The 16,431-nt window shown below is 42.3% G+C and overlaps 1 protein-coding gene across 1 annotated transcript in view; it reads left to right on the top strand.

Moving 5' to 3' along the window:
• Positions 1 to 12,042, top strand: part of LOC118019225 (uricase) — a 31,146-nt gene extending 19,104 nt beyond the window's left edge. The window contains exons 5-8 of the mRNA XM_035018159.1: positions 4,677 to 4,863; positions 6,643 to 6,766; positions 8,791 to 8,874; positions 11,132 to 12,042. Of these exons, the coding sequence (XP_034874050.1) occupies positions 4,677 to 4,863; positions 6,643 to 6,766; positions 8,791 to 8,874; positions 11,132 to 11,206 (470 nt within the window). The 3' untranslated portion in view covers positions 11,207 to 12,042. The remainder of the gene's footprint in view (positions 1 to 4,676; positions 4,864 to 6,642; positions 6,767 to 8,790; positions 8,875 to 11,131) is intronic.
• Positions 12,043 to 16,431: the final 4,389 nt, after the last annotated feature.

Consider the following 16,431-nt stretch of genomic DNA (forward strand, 5'->3'; position numbering starts at 1 on the left):
GCATAGCTAAGTAGAGGAATGGTAGATGGAGAAGACATGTCAACTAAGAGATACTGTCTTCTGGAAGTAAAAAAAAAAAATCTATTAACATGGAGACCAGTGAACCCTTGGAGGTGGTCTTAAGGAAGGGGGGTGATGAAACTGAAGTCCTAGAGGAGAGTAATTTCAGAGGCTCAGCAGGCAGAAGAAGTGAGAGGGAGGAAGTAGGAGACTCAGGACAGAGACGGCCCATTGCCAAGAAGGCTGTGTATGTCCTTTTTGATATCACGACAAACACTCTTCAGTTTCTCCAAAAGATGAGTTTTTAGTACACACAAGTTTTTTAAAATCATCTTGATCACAACCTCGTTGTACAAAAGCCCAGTTAACTTCCTTCCACCTGGCTGACGCCATCTTTCCCCATCCAGAGTTGCACGGAGGTACCTTGCACTCTCCCTGCGCGAGTGAAATGGACTCTCAAAGACAAATGATATTTAATCTTCACTTTCTCTAGCACTTCACAAGTTTGAGGTTTTTCTACTAGAATGATTTAATATAGTTTTAAAATATCCTCCTTTTAGCTATTTGTGTCCTTTTTGGAGGTGTTAAACATGGAAGCAATTATCCTCTTCATGACAGGATTTTTTTTTCTTGGCTCAATAAAGCTTTGTGCTTTGTGACACCTGATGCGTAGGTAAGGAATTGGGCTTATTTTCTATTAATTTGCAGTGAGTTTCTTTCCCTTAGAGAGCTAAGGGGTAGGATGTATGCTTCTTTGAGAGATAAACCACAATCTGTTAAGTGTGTAGGAGGACACTAAAAGCTAGCAAAGATTATGTTCTAGCAAAGTAAAATGTGAAAAATCTTCTTTTGCATTACTCTATAACCATGGCAAAAGAAAAAGAAAAAAAAAGCTGATTAAGTGGTTTCATGACAAGTAACCTAGAAAAGGACAGTCCTTTTGGTTGAATTAATTCTGTTAGTATAAATTGGAATTGTTTTTAGCCTGTGTGAGGCAACATATTTTTAGTTGATGGGTCCATGAATTTGAAAGGCTCAGGTTCGTACCAGTGTTCAGAAAACTGGGGCACCGCCAACAGAGAAGATAAAATAAGCTCTTTGATTTCATCCAGAGTGTCTACTGTGTGCCAAGGAAGAAAAATTTTTCACATTAAAAGAGAATAGGGTTTTTTTGTTGTTGTTGTTTCTTCATAGAATGATGAGTGCACCAGAGTAGATGGTTTGTGTTCTGCCAAAACTGTGGCAATGGTTAATTGTCTTTGGGAACATAAAACATTTTATTCTATGTGAAACTGAGGCCAGAACACATTAGAAAATTCAACTTTTTTCTTCCTTTTCAGATTCTAGCAAGAAAATAGATCATTTAAAATTTGCCTAGCAGAACTGACACTCCTCAGAGATCAATAAATCTCATCACAGGGTTGGAGGTAGATAGAGATGGCATGTCAGAAGTAGTTTTCAGAACCCAGTGAGCCTTTGTGAAACATGGGAAACATTCACAGGTAGTTAGAGTTGATAAGAAAAAGTCAATTATTGCAAAACCATGATAACTTTTAGAAAGCATTTTCTGTGGGGCAGCCATTCTAATAAGTACTTTACAGATATTATCTCAGACATCTATCAATTATAGGAAATAGCTATGGTGATCATCTCCATTTTCAAGATGAGAAACTCAAGTTAGAGACGGATTAAATATTTTCTGAGGGGAATAGTGTTCATAAATAGGGGAGGAGAGGCACAGAAAGCACCAAGATTTGAAGTCAGGAAATCTTGAGTCCCAAGGCCTCAACTCAACTACTATGCAACAACATTGCATCCGGGAATCCTTTTATGCCTAAGACCATTGGAGGAGCCAATGTCTTATTGTCTTACTTGGATGTTGGTGATAAAGGCCAGCTGTATAGGAAAAGATAAAATAGGTAAAATTTGCCTTTGGTTCTCATTGACTTTCTCTTTATCCCCACTCAAGGATTCCCACTGCTTGCTCTAACCTCATTCCTTATTGCAAACCTACATTTCATTTCTACAGGATTTTTTTTTTTTTTAGAAGGGATAACTGTTGGAAGTAGGTTATATTAGTTTATGGGCTTAGGAAGTCACTCCTTTATGGGGTCTTTGTATTTCAGTAGGAAATTTTAAGGAATAAAAAGTTTTCCAGACACAGGAGCCATTTCTAAAAGTGATGCTTCAGTTTCTGTTTCAGATCAATGGAGATGGTATTTTTCAGGCTGGGGATTCTGTCTGAGGCTCTTAAAGAACATTGTGGAAGTGAAGGTGGCAGCCTTCTTGTCTCCTGGAAAGGCCTCTTACTGTAAAAAAAATCAGGAGAGTTAAAGGAAGGGGAAAACATCGTGCGGATGGGGAAGGGGATCCACAAAGGAGGAAATAATGAAGTGCTGAGTTCAAATTCCACCCCTGCCAGTTTCTAGCCATGTGACTATGGGCAAATGACTGAAAGTCTCCGGTATAAAAATGCTTAATAGAATTGCGAGGATTAAGTAAAATAAAGACTGAAAAAGGCAGCAACTAAACGCTTGCCGATAGTCCGGATGTTCTCAGCTAATGGTGATGTCCTCCGCCTCCCCTGCCATGCTGTGTATTATAGTTTGGTGGGTGTGATCAGGAAGGGAAATGGTGAAGATTGATGGAAGAGAACTGTCTAGAAAAAAAAGAGACTAAGCTGTGAAATACTTATTCTTTGATGTGCATCAATCTTGTTGCATGCATTCACTCATTCATTCAATAGATACTTATTGATTGCTTCTACAATCCTCTTGGATTTTAAACTTAGACTCACTTGGATCAGCTCTACACAGCATTTAGAAATGCTGATTTTGCATAACTATGTCTTCATACCTCTAAAATCTGTTACATCAAGCCAACTTAAAGCATGCAGTCATTGCTAGTGCCTTTCTCTTGATCCTTCTTCAGATGTAGTTTCCAAAGAGAACTTCAGAATGTTAAACAAATATCATTTCAGTTTTGCCTCATTATCCTGGAACACTCCAACCAGAAGACCTTATATAATCAGCTGATCTACCACTAGCCACTGGCCATTGCTATCTTTGGTAGATGTACACGTGTGGCTGGGAAAATATCAAAATATAGTCATTTTTTACCTACTTTTAAACTCCACAGCTCCTGAGTTAACCACAGCAACTTGAGAAGATGTAAACTATTGGGTTATTAAGAGCTGCCCTGGATTTTAATTGAGGATAGAATTATATTCTTGTCCTTCAACTAAAACCATGTACAACATAGTGATGCCTGATGCCTCTGGCCCTTGAGTTATACACCAAACAAGCCAAGAAAGAGAGATATTAATCAGGCCTAACTTCAAGACTGAAAAGAGATGACCTTAGTCATCCTGTCATGGCACCATGCTACTTGGGGTTTGTACCCAAGTGCGCCCTGAACATCCAGCCTCACCAGCCTGCACAAATAAGTCTATGGTGATGTTAATTCCTGAATTTTTCTGGCCTTGTATTTCTCTCATTACAAAACTGCTGGATCTCTCCAGTCAAACTCTCCCATCTCCTGACAGTCTGGAGGTCTGTTTCACACGTGTTTAGGGAGAAGTTTGCACCCATTGGGTACCACTACTGCTTCACTGGCTCTGCTCAGCATTGGCTGTGCTCATTGTCCCTGCTCTTTAGGAAGAATGATGCTCTCTACAGAACACTGTACTGTCCCAGAATATGTCCCAGTATGTCACCTGGTGCCATATTCTATTCAGGCTTCACCAAACTGCTGGAGCTACAGTGTGTTCCACATAGAAAAAGAGAGAATCTTCCCCTCACTAACTCTGTGCCCCACCTGTCCTGGGCCCCAAGCTAGAACTGCCTGGTACACAAGTAAATAGCTTCTTCAGATTATACCTATCATCCCTCCACCTTCCCCATTCACCTCATGCTGTCAGAGACTGCAGGAGAGCCTTATCATCCCCTCCATTTTTGCCAACTCTGCCCTCTCTCCCCCAGGTCCCCATGAACCAACTTTGTCCCTTCTCCTTCAGCCCAAACCAAAAGCCATTATGAGTATTCATTTAGGCAGATCTATGCCCTATGGGTCAGTGCCTCATCGTCCCAGTCTCTGTTTAGGCTGAGCCAGGTCCACAATGCTACCCATTCATGAAGTTGTTTGGTTTCAGTGAGCTCATGACCACAAGAGAACTGAGGGTCTGATGATCACTGGAGCCATCAGCCAGTGTAGATGATCAAGATGAGGACTAACTCTCCCTTAACCCATAAAGGCAGTCAGAGTAGCAAACAAAAGAACTGTTCTGGAGGAGCTTACTAATCAGCATGATTATTTGTCGAGTAAAGGAGAGCTCAAAAAGTAGAAGGTATTTGGCCTAGAAGTCACCTACACGTGTAGCTGAGAGGAAGGTGTTCATTTCTGTGGGTTTCAACACAACAAGAAGGTTTAGTCTCCGACCTTCAGTTCCTAGGGCTGGAGAAAGGTGGGGAGTCATGGAATCCAGATAGAGAGAAAGGCACACCATCCTCATCACTTGGACTTCAGAGGAGACAGAGAGACAGAAAATATGGGCAGTGAGGTAGTTAGTTGTTCAAACAGTGCACCATGTTTTAATGGCCAGGATCCTTAGAGCTAGGTATCAGTAAGAAGACACTATTTTATTACCTTATTCCTTCTTGCGTTTTTACTTAAAACAGGACCTCCAGTCATTCATTCTGGAATCAAAGACCTCAAGGTCTTGAAAACGACCCAGTCTGGATTTGAAGGATTCATCAAGGACCAATTCACCACCCTCCCTGAGGTGAAGGACCGGTGTTTTGCCACCCAAGTATACTGCAAATGGCGCTATCACCAGTGCAGAGACATGCATTTTGATGCTATCTGGTATGAGCTTGTGTTAAGGCCTGGCACCACCTCTGCCCTCTTCCCAGGGGCCCCAAGGTCATAGACTCTTCTATCTGAAAGGGAAACTTAGAGGCCATCCAAGTCAACCTCCCCACTGTTCGGAGTCCCTTCTGTTGGATAGCAGAAAGACAATGCTCTTGATTTAAATTAGTAAATCTGCACTGAAATCCTAGATGCTATTAGCTAAAATGACCTTGAATGGATCACCTAATTTCCCTGACCCTCTGTTTTTCAATTGATTACATCAGTTCTCAAACATTATTGTGTATCAGAATCACCTGGAGGGCTTGTTAGAATGCAGATTACTGGGCCCACCTCCAGAGGCTCTGATTCTGTAGGTCTGGGGTGAGGCCTGAGAACTTACATTTCTAGTAAGCTCCCAGCTGATGCTGATGCTCCTGGCCCAGGAGCCACACTTTAAGAATCACTGTATCAAGCAAGGCTAATGATATTTGGCTTTACTACCTCATAGTAGATGCAGAGAGGGCTACATGAGGATGACCAGCTCACCCCAGTTTGCCAAGGACTTTTCTGATTTTGATACTTAAAAGTCCCATGTCCCAGGAAACCCCTTGGTCATAGGTAAACTGGGACAGTTGGTCACTGTAGGCTAAACTCAAAATGAGACGATATTCACAGAAGCAGTTTATAAATGATAAATGCCTTAACAACGTAAAGGTGTGATTATTATTATAATATCCTTGACAAGCAGTAATTAGGCCTCTGGACTCTGAGTTTGCTTTTTGACCAGGCATCTCATTCCTCTGCTGACGTTCTAATTGTTAGAAACGTTACTTTCTGATAAGCTGGAATCTGCCCCCTGGTAGCTTCCTCCTACTGGCGTAGTTTTGCTCTACTCCTTTTATTACATGATGGGTTTGAAAATGCTTACAGAGAACCTCACCTCAATCTTCTTTTTCCTTTTTTAAGTGTTCCCCATTGGCCGCAGGCTGATGTATTTCTGTTGGAAAGAGCACAAAATTGGACATGGCAGAATCAGGGTCTTAGTTGGGCCTCCCACTAAGGAGAGGGACTTAGTGTGGATCATTTACATTTTAAGATTGCTCATGTCTAGGATGCCTGGGTGGCTCAGTTGGTTAAGCAACTGCCTTCGGCTCAGGTCATGATCCTGGAGTCCCAGGATCGAGTCCCACATCGGGCTCCCTGCTCAGCAGGGAGTCTGCTTCTCCCTCTGACCTTCCCCCCTCTCATGTGCTCTCTCTCTCTCATTCTCTCTCTCTCTCAAATAAATAAATAAAATCTTAAAAAAAAAAAGATTGCTCATGTCTAAATTGGGAATAATGATAGTACCTGCCTCAGGTATATTGAGAGAATTCAATGAAGTAATCACATAAAATCCTTAACACGGAGCCTGGCACAGAATAAAACCCCTAAAAATATAATAATGCAGAGAAATGGCCAAGCTGAGCAGTAAGAGCACTAGCGTACTTAGAAGTCCTCTTCATGGGTTCTTCAAATGTGAGGAAGATTTACTCTGGAATGCCCAGTGGACCCTAGTTCCAGATGATGAAGATAGCCTAGTGACAATACTTTTGTTGAATAGGGTGTGTGTGTGTGTGTGTAGGGAAATCGGAAGTGAGGTGTTTTCAGGAGGAAGGCATTGCAGGATATTAATCTCTTCTAAAACCAGCAATAAAATTGTTTTCTGGGGGGACAGAAGGTCACCACTTCCCCGCTTTATAGTGTATTCCTAAAAGACCACTCTACGAGTCCTCAGGTCTCTTTTCTGTGTTTTAGGGATACTGTTCGGGACATTGTCCTGGAGAAATTTGCTGGACCCTATGACAAAGGAGAGTACTCACCCTCTGTCCAGAAGACCCTCTATGACATCCAGGTGCACTCTTTGAGCCGGGTTCCTGAGGTATGTTTTGTCACTTGCCATCTTGAAGACTAAGAGAACTTGTTGTGTCTCCCGTCAGCTCTGACAAAGAGTTGAGAGTTAAAATAAGACAGTGGAAGACACATGAAAAATGACATCTGTTGTTGTTCAAAAGCTTGTTATAGCAAGTGAGAAGAGAGCAAAAAATGGAAAAATCTGTCCAACCTGAAAACACAGGCCACTGCTATAGTTCTTTAGGCTTGTTGAAAATTCTGTGGGTCTTTTCAACCTGCCACAATTTAAGCCTCATATCAGGACACTGAAATGCCCTGATTGAGGAATAATTAGGCCAAGGGTCTATGTTTCAGGGTAGCCAGGGAATGAAAGATAGATGCAGACAGATTCCATCCATCCATCCATCCGAGGTTATTGGATGGTTATTATATCTCGGTTAACACATGAAGAATACAAAGACAAATTAGACAGGGTGCCTACCCTCAAAGAGTCCATCATTGAGTAAAAGAAAAAAAATAAGTAAATTAATGATGCAGTAGAGCATAGACTATTATGGAAATATAGGGAAAGGCATCTAACTCAGGTATGGGGCATAGGACCAGCCAGGCTTTCTGAGGGAGAGGTGTTTGGGTTGAGTCTTAAGGGACAAGTAGGGGTTTTCTGGGTTCACCCTCAAGGGTGAGGGAGCGTGGTAGGTATAGAGAGAAGGAGGCATCATAGAACGGTCATTTGCTGTTGAGGATTGCCATATGTGAAGCTCCATGAGTGAAAGTCTTTCCATGTGCCTAGGGATGAGGCAGGAACCAGATCAGGAGGATCTTTGTGGGCTTGTTTATAGTCTGTACTTTAACTTGAAAGCTCTTGGGAGTCACGGAGGGGTTTAAGCAAGGTGTGGCTCTACTGGATTTGCACTCTAGAAAGATCACTCTAAAAAAGGGTGATAAATTAAAAGAACAATAGATTACAGACAAGGAGACCTGTTGGAGGCTTTTGGGAAGCAGAAATCTCCCAAGAAGGGCCTGAACTTAGTTCCATGATGGGCTGGAGAGGAAGTGTACCACCCTTAGACCTGGGCAAGAGGGATACCTGCCATGGCTCAGCACTTTCCAAGGCTTTCTCTGGCTGTACCTCTCTTCACTGGATGAAGAGTCAATGGGGCCAAAGCAACAAAACCTTCAGGGACCCACACATCCCTTTCTAGATCATTCTCTGAATCCTTGCAGCCCAGAATTAACTGCCCAAATAACCCTGAGACTACTTTCAGAAACTGTGCAAACCTCTTCCTCAGATCCATCCTCTGGAGGCAGATTATGCCCTCAGTGTATACGCCCTTAGGCCTGAGAGTAGGTGAAGGGGCAGATGTTTGCAGGAGGTAAGGATGAGACTTGACATGTAAGCAAGGGTGTCCACCCATGTGAGTCTAAAAGAGAAGGTGGGATGGGCCAGGGGCTGGGGTCTGGCTCTTCACATACTACCACATTCTGGCATGGCATTGTAAGCAGTCAGAGAATTCTAAATGACATCCTGGCCTTCCAGGTTGTTATGAAGGTATATTTGTCAAGTTGGAAGGATAGAACATATTTCGCTTAAAAGTTTCTTGCTTGATTCATAACTTTATTTTTTAACTTTTTTATTCATATCTTTAAACATCTGGTATGTGGGCCTCCAATTATATCCTTACCCCAGGGCCTGCAAATGTTTGGGACAGGCCTAGAGAGGAGGAAATGGACTGAGGAAGAATTTAAGAGGTTGACTGGCCAGCACCAGGAGGCCAGTTGGATACCGAAGGTCTCACAGCTTTCTGACCCAAGGAACTCTTACTTTTCTGAGAACAGATTGTGTACTCGGAGGGGAAAAGGGTGGGTCCACCATCTAATAATAGGACTATCAGGAGACAACTGTGTCGAGGAGTAGAGGATCACCAGAGGGTGTCTCAGGGACAGAGGTAGAACTTGAGTAATGGGCTACTGGGCAGGTGGGTTGCAGGGGAGGAGTGATAGAGGGAGAGAGATTCAATTGCCCAATGTGATCCATATTACTTCGGATTCCAGATAGAAGACATGGAAATCAGCCTGCCCAACATGCACTACTTTAACATAGACATGTCCAAAATGGGACTGATCAACAAGGAAGAGGTAAGAGAACTTTAAAAATATTTAAAGCATATCCACCCTCCTGCCCCACACCCTTACTTGTCTTTATAAATTTGAGATGATAGTATCGCCAAGCAAAACTCTTCACAGTTGTTGCTTTTGAAGTATTTATAGTTGCCACTGATTAGAGTCCTCTTAGACTCTGGGCCTTTCGGTACCTGAGGCTGGAGTACGCTAGAAGTGGATGAGGGATTGTGGAGGAGGGTTGGAGGCTGCAGGGAGTAAAAGACAAGGCAAGCACAGAGTGTGCCAGAAGAGACAGCTCTGAGATCTACTTCTCTGAAAAGTGCCACCCAAGGTCACGGCTTCATTATTCTTCCATGATGAGGCAACGACAAGAAGAAAAAGATTCTATTTTCATTTTCCTTCATCGTCTTTAACTTTGGATTAAGTCGTCAATTTAAGTAGCATATAAACAGAAAATGTCAACAGAGAAATGAGAGTGTTCGTGTTTCCAATTGCAATTATAGAAAGTGAGATGAGGAAGTGTACTTTTTGAAAGGAAACCTTGTTTTGGAAAAAAACACTTACCTTGACTTGTTTTAAGCCATGACAGAAGGTTAAACAAAGTGGGAGTGTCTGACTCAATAGCCTGAAATAGTAGGGCCTTGGAGATTAGAACTGTCCTACCCCTCGCGAACCACTTTCAGAATGGTAGCATTTCTCTATTTGATCCATCCTTCCATAGGCTTCTAGAATTTGAAAAACATCATCTTGATAGCTTGTTTTAGTGTGTAGGGGGAGGGACCATCTATCAACGTGGCTCTGCGGCCATAGAATTCTAGGCCTGCTGATCCAGGAGCCTTCTTCTTAGCCACAGTCCTCTGGCCAGTCACCTTGTTTCTGTTGTGCAAATTGTGTTCCTGGGCTGTGTGGGGTTCTGCACCACCACAGCTGCAGGTGGAGGCTGGGGAACAGCACTGGGAAACGAAGGTCATGCTTAGGTGCCTGGGATAGCTGCTAGAGAACTCTGAGTGGCAGAGGAGAGCAACCTTGATCCCAGGTACTGTTCACTCAGCTGAGCAGAGAGGCAACAATGTTTACTGCGGTGGAAGGAAAAGAAAGCATGGTGATACCAGAATACCATTAATTAGAGTATAAAGTCTTTTTTTTTTAAAGTTTTATTTATTTATTTGACAGAGAGAGACACAGCGAGAGAGGGAACACAAACAGGGGGAGTGGGAGAGGGAGAAGCAGGCTTCCCGCTGAGCAGGGAGCCCGATGTGAGGCTTCCTGGGATCATGACCTGAGCTGGAAGGCAGACGCTTAATGACTGAGCCACTCATAAAGCCTTTTAAAGCAATTACCTTCTAAAGAGCAGGAGAGGGACCTGAAAGTAATCCTGGCCATGTCCACCAAAGGTAAAACAAAGGGGCCCCAAACAGAAAAGGGCCAAGTGTCATGACTCGGACAGTGCTTAGCCCAGGAAGATAGCAGAGAAAGGAGGTCTCCTCAGGGCCCCCAAACACCTCTGGCTTGCACCGATCCCAGCTCAAAAACTTGTTGCCGGCTTGTCAGTTGTGTCTCTATACCCAAGAAGTCAGATTGGCAGCTTCCTCAGCTCCCACCTGAAGAACGGGTGGGGACCCCGAGGCAGGAAGGCCCAGTTCCTTCGGGCCAGGGCTCTGCATGAAGGCACCTGAGAGGCTGAACAAGTTGGCCCAGGTCTGTGTCTGCACTTTGGGGATGGCTGGAGCTGATCTTGGCTACAAAGAGAAGGCAACACATGAAAAGCAGGGAGTCAGAACACACTGACAACTGCAGAGAAGTGACAAATGACAGGGTGGGAAGACAGAACCACTCTAAATTCACAGCTGTCTGGAGCCATTTAGTATTGGGCTAACAGCCCCGAGGACCTCACAGGTTCCTGAGGGCCTGGCGGTATTAGAACATTGGACAATGACTGATGTTCAAAGTGAATCATCAAGCAAAAGTCAAATTAGGTTCACCACATTCTATTGAGAAAGCAGGGGGATATATAATGCATTTGAGAAACATTCATATCCCAGTGATTAAAATTTTTCCAAAACTCTTTAATTTTTGGGACCATCAACTCATCTCTCAACTATTGCCAGAAAAATAAGGCATTCCCATACTTGAAATAACTGAATGACTGTAGGGCACATCCATTTTCCTGTTTAGTGAGTTGTTGTTTTTGTTGTTGACTTACTATTGATTCACAGAAAAAAGGAGAGGCCTATTTTAATGCCTCTGAAGTTGCCATGTGGTTTTTCTACAGGTCTTGCTACCATTGGACAATCCATATGGCAAAATTACTGGGACGGTCAAGAGGAAACTGGCTTCGAAGCTGTGACATTGTAGCCACCACCACTGGAAGTCTACTCTCAACTGAGGAATTCCTTCAGCCTCTTGTGATGCTGGAAATCATAGCATGTAGCCATGCAAATGTTCAAACTAGAGTGTTGATTTATAGCGTTAAGTTTCCTCCTGTAGGAAAGACTTCTTCTACTACTAGCTCAGCGAGGTGTTTTGTGATTAGTAATTATAACATGCGTGGCGGATACAGTTTACTTCACAAATGCTAAGCAGTATGAGAATAGTCATAAGTCAATATTGCCTTTTAGTTGTCTTGTGCCTTCCTATCTTAGAGAAGTTTTAGAATCAATGTATTAAGAAAATAATCATGAATTAATGGATATGCTCTATCAATTAATTTGTGCACAAATTTAAGAGTAAGCATTGTTTTCAACCTACTGATGTTAAAACTTTGCTCTGGGCAATTCAGGTAATGACGAAATCATATTCTGAAAGCTATCACCATTGTGACTTCAATTAGACTGAATATTTGAATTTCTAAGAATGCTCTAGTATATGAATCATTGGGAGCTTATTTCTATTCTAAATGTACTTTTGCAATCTTAATGTATTGGTTTTATGACTTTTACAACTCTTAGAGAATATTTAGTAGACACTGAAAAAAATATAACTTGTTTTTCTTTGAATAATGCATCACTTTGGCCAAAAGAGCACATTTAATAAATGCTAAGTCAATACACCAATCAATGAATATCCATAAAGAAAGAAGACGAGAGACTCTCTCTATAAAAATATCAGTGATGGGGCGCCTGGGTGTCTCAGTTGGTTGAGTTGCCAACTATTGGTTTCAGCTTGGGTCATGGTCTCAGGGTCCTGGGATCAAGTCCTGCATCGGGCTCCATGCTTGGGGAGTCTGCTTCAGTATTCTCTCTCTCCCTCTGCCCCTCCCCTTGTTTGCTTGTGCAAGAGGGCTCTCTCTCTCTCTCTCAAATAAATATATACATCTTTAAAAAAATATCAGTGATGATGATTTCTAGATGGTGGGATTAGGAGTGATTTTTTTTTTTTTTGGCCATGTGCTTTTCTGGATCTTCCAAATATGAAGAGTTACTACTTTTATAATCAGAGAAATAAATATAATTGATGATTTAAAGGTGTACACAGATTTGACTGATTATCTTTATATCAGTTGATTAATACTGCTATTGTATATAGATATATACCATAAAGCTTCATAAACTGTAATTTTAGAAGCCCATGATGAAAACCTGTCCACATGAACATTCTAGATAACCTTCCTCCATTTAAAAAATCTCCATTTATTAATTTTCTTAAATCTCCATTTTTTATAAATGGTTACATATGAGTGCTTAGTATTGTTTGATAACTCTGCTTCGTTCTCCCCCCTTTTTAGTACTATTCCTTAAGCTAGCATGCGTAGTGTTTAATTTCACAAACTCACTTCACTCCTGGATCCACCTCTCACTAGCTATATGACAAGTGTCCTCATCTGTAAAATAGAGGTGAGAATAGAATCTCAGAGGTTTTTTGAGGACTAAATGGGTTAATGTCTGTACAGTGCTGTGGTCATATTTATGCCCGACACATAGAAATTTCTATATGTGTTTGCTAAATGAAATAGCTTGCCTTCTTTTCACGTGTTATTAGACCCAAGTAGAAAATCGTCATTGGCCTTTGTGAGTGAGATGGGAGATGGGAGGTCTGAGCGCAGGGAGCCCTAGAAGATGCTGGAGGCCAGGCACAGGCTCGTGCCTGCTGGGAAAGAACATGAGATAAGAAGGAAGAAATAATTTGATAAGGAAAGTTTTGTGCCACATTGAATACTCAGGTTACAAAATGTGCTTACAGCATGTCACTTGCATGGCCAAATAGCTGGTACATTTTATTCCTCTGCTGATTTGATGATCCAGTTTGAAGAGCAATTTAGAGTTTAATGTGATTTTTTTTTCTAAAAACAAACAAACAACGAGAACAAAAACTTAATCAGGCCCTTCTTGCTAGATATTCTCTTGGTCATGTAAGTTTTAGAAACACTGTAGTTGCTCCTGAGAAGAAATCCATATTAGAGCAGAATCCTTAGAAATTGGGGCCCATTTTATACACACGTGCATCTTTGTTTCTCCTGAGCTCTTAAAACATTTATTGTAAGGGACTGCACATGAGCTATTAGATGCTATGTCCCAGTGGTGTGGCAGGAAAGCCTGTCGTCTGTGAAATTTTCAAGGACCAGATTCCTATTTTGGGAAGGATGTTTTCTTGTGGTTAAAATCGTAAACTATGTGCTGAAAACCAGGCTGGGGGTTTCACCTGGTTTTGCCAGTGCCCGCAGAGGAGCGGACCAGCCTGAACTGGAAACATCTGTGAGCTCATTTGTATCAAAACACTTTGTAATTTCGTTAAAGAAGCCTACCTGGACTCTGTGCCAGTTTTTCTGGGAAGCAGACTTGCTCTCCAGCGCTCTCCCCTGCCTTCCCCCCAGGGATCCCCCAACCTGCTCTCAAGTCAGGGGGGGAGTAATGCAGGTGACTCCAGTCCATTTGCTGCCTGGGAGGCAGTTTGCATGGCCTCAAGGGATCAGCTGTCATTTGGGGCTTGTGGTTTTGGCAGCCAGAATTCTAAGACTTGGTCTAAATTTCATCTCCCACTTTTCATAAACAGGCTCAGAAAATATGTTCCATTCTTTCTCCTTTTTAGAGTCCGACTTAAGTTCATACCTCTCTTCACTTTCAGTCACCTGTTTTTTCTCCCTTTGTTCCCGATATAATAGAAATCACTCTTTGGAAACAGTGTTTTTCTTGTTTGTTATTGAAACAGAATTTACCTTTTTCAACCACATGCAAGATTTAACTACAGAAATCTGAACTTCCCTCGAACCTCCTAGCCCTCTGTCCAGAAAGAGCATTTTTTTTTCCCCTTCAGACTTGGGACTGACCAGACTTTGCCTTTTGTACTCTCTTTTGCAAAACCTTTGTAACTTCTGCTTCCTCGCCTGCATTTCAAGAGGAAACCAAGGCTTCTTTCTAAAGACGTGGATTTCAAGCCTTCTGACTCACTGGGTTCTTCCTCCTTCCAAATATTGGAAACTTATTCTCTTTGTATTTCTCATAGTCTTTGTTCTCATTTCTCTCAGAGCTCAGCTGCCTTTCGTTTTTCCATTTGCTCAGACTCTTTCTCAGGAATTCTTGAAGTTTTTGGATTCTATGGATATCCTATTGAGAAAGAATAGCTATGGACCGTCCTCTCAGCAAAACGCTCATTCACACCTCTACAGGTGCCTCAACATCCATCATGGAAGTGGTTTACTCTCAATCCTTAAAGTGTGAAGGATTCCATTGGAAATCTGCCACATAAGGAATACATTCAACCAAACTTGGAAGAGAGGCATACTGATTCCTTTATATGAGAAAGGGAAATAAGTGTGTTCAAAAACTAATGATGTACTGTACCTTAGCTAATTGAATTTAAATTAAAAAATTAAAAAAAAAAAAACAACTTCAATTGGGTTTTGCAGGCATACCCTGGAGAAACTGAAGGTTCAGTTCTATACCACTTTAATAAAACAAATTTTGCCAAATAAATGAATAAATAAACAAACAAGAGAGAAGGACCCCAGGTATATTAGTTTCTTGGGCTGCCATAACAAAGTAACACAAACTTGATGGTACATAACAACAGAAATGTATTCTTTCATTGTTCTGGAGGCCAGAAGCCCAAAGTCATGGTAGTTGGTAGGTTTGTGTCTGCTTTAAAAGTTTAGAGGAGATTTTGTCCTTGGTCTTACAGCTTCTGGTACTTTCTTTGGTGTCTTGGCTTGTCCCCCATGGTCACATTACCTCTTCTGTCTGTCTCCTCTGTGTCATTCTTATAAGGACACTTGTCATTGGATTTAGGGCCCACCCAAATAACCCAAGGTGATCTCTTTATCTCAAGATCCTTAATGGTATCTACAAAGACCTTCTTCCCACATAAGGTCACAATTACAGGTTCCAAATTAAGGCATGAACATAGGATTGGTGGGGGGCACCACTCAACCGACTCCCGTGAGTCAGGGGACAGTGAGCTTCTTGAGAGCAGCTCTTCTAGTGCATATTGGATCTTCAGCTACACATAGGCTACTGTTTCCTTCATACCTGGGGGATAGTCACATCCCTCTTTCAGCTTCATCAGCTGTCACATCGATGTCTATAAAAGGGTGAAGAGCATGGACTTTGGCTCTAAATTGTGCTCAGTTTCAGATTGGGCTTCTCCAATTTCTAGCTGTGTGACCTTGGGCAAGTAACCCTAAACTTTAGTTCTGTAATTTTGAAGTGAGTCTCATAATAGTAACTACCTTACAGAGGAACTGAGGATTAACTGAGATAATGCATGCATGAGTTAAAATGTTTGGGGTTGCAAGTGACAAAATACCTCAGAGTGTCTTCAACTAGAAGGACATCTTGTTTACTTAAGAAGTTTAGAGGTAAGCTGTCTCAGGATTGATCTGGCCACTCAGGGATGGCTTCATGTTCTCAGGCTCGTTTCCATCCTTGGCTCTGCCATGCTCACAGGCATTAATGTTTCCCCTGGGGTCATAAAATGGGTAGTAAACTCCTGTTACAGATAGCGTGTATCACCCAAATCTCCCTTGGCACCAAAGCACTCAGATGCCAGAAGTGTTGGCCTCTGCTTGCTTATCATTGGGTCCCTCTGCAGGAATTGCCCTGGGCTAAAGGAAGCTGCCTCACCCCAGTTTATACCCACCACCTGGGAGCCGCTCACATCCAGTGCTGGTTAGTGTAGGAGATACAAAGTCCCGACCCTCCTGCCTCATTTGGGACAACTCTGCGGGGACACTCCAGCCCCAGAGCTCCTAACTGACTGAGGTCTTTGTTGCAACGGCATCATAATCCAACTTCTCTCTCTGCCCAATCCTGCTTCCTTCGCTGCTCACAGGCATTGTTCCAGGAAGTGATCCTTAATAAAGCTGCATGAAAATCTCGGGGTCTCACTGTACATTTCTTAGGGAAGCCAACCTGTGGATCTAAGAGTGTTTTAGGAAGGAAACTTTAAAATGGGGTTGTGGGAGCTGAACCACCCACTGTCCAGCTGGTGATGAGCTCCTGGAATGTTATAATTATGCGATGGTTAAAACTATCCCCTGAGGTGAATTGGGATGTGATACTGGAGGAAGGGAATATTCTGGCAGTGACAATATCCTGGATGCTTGAGAGATTTGGGATAATAATTATTATAAGGATGATG

Source organism: Mirounga leonina, unplaced genomic scaffold, assembly GCF_011800145.1.
Source record: "Mirounga leonina isolate KUSES-001 unplaced genomic scaffold, KU_Mleo_1.0 Mir_173, whole genome shotgun sequence".
Taxonomy (NCBI): domain Eukaryota; kingdom Metazoa; phylum Chordata; class Mammalia; order Carnivora; family Phocidae; genus Mirounga; species Mirounga leonina.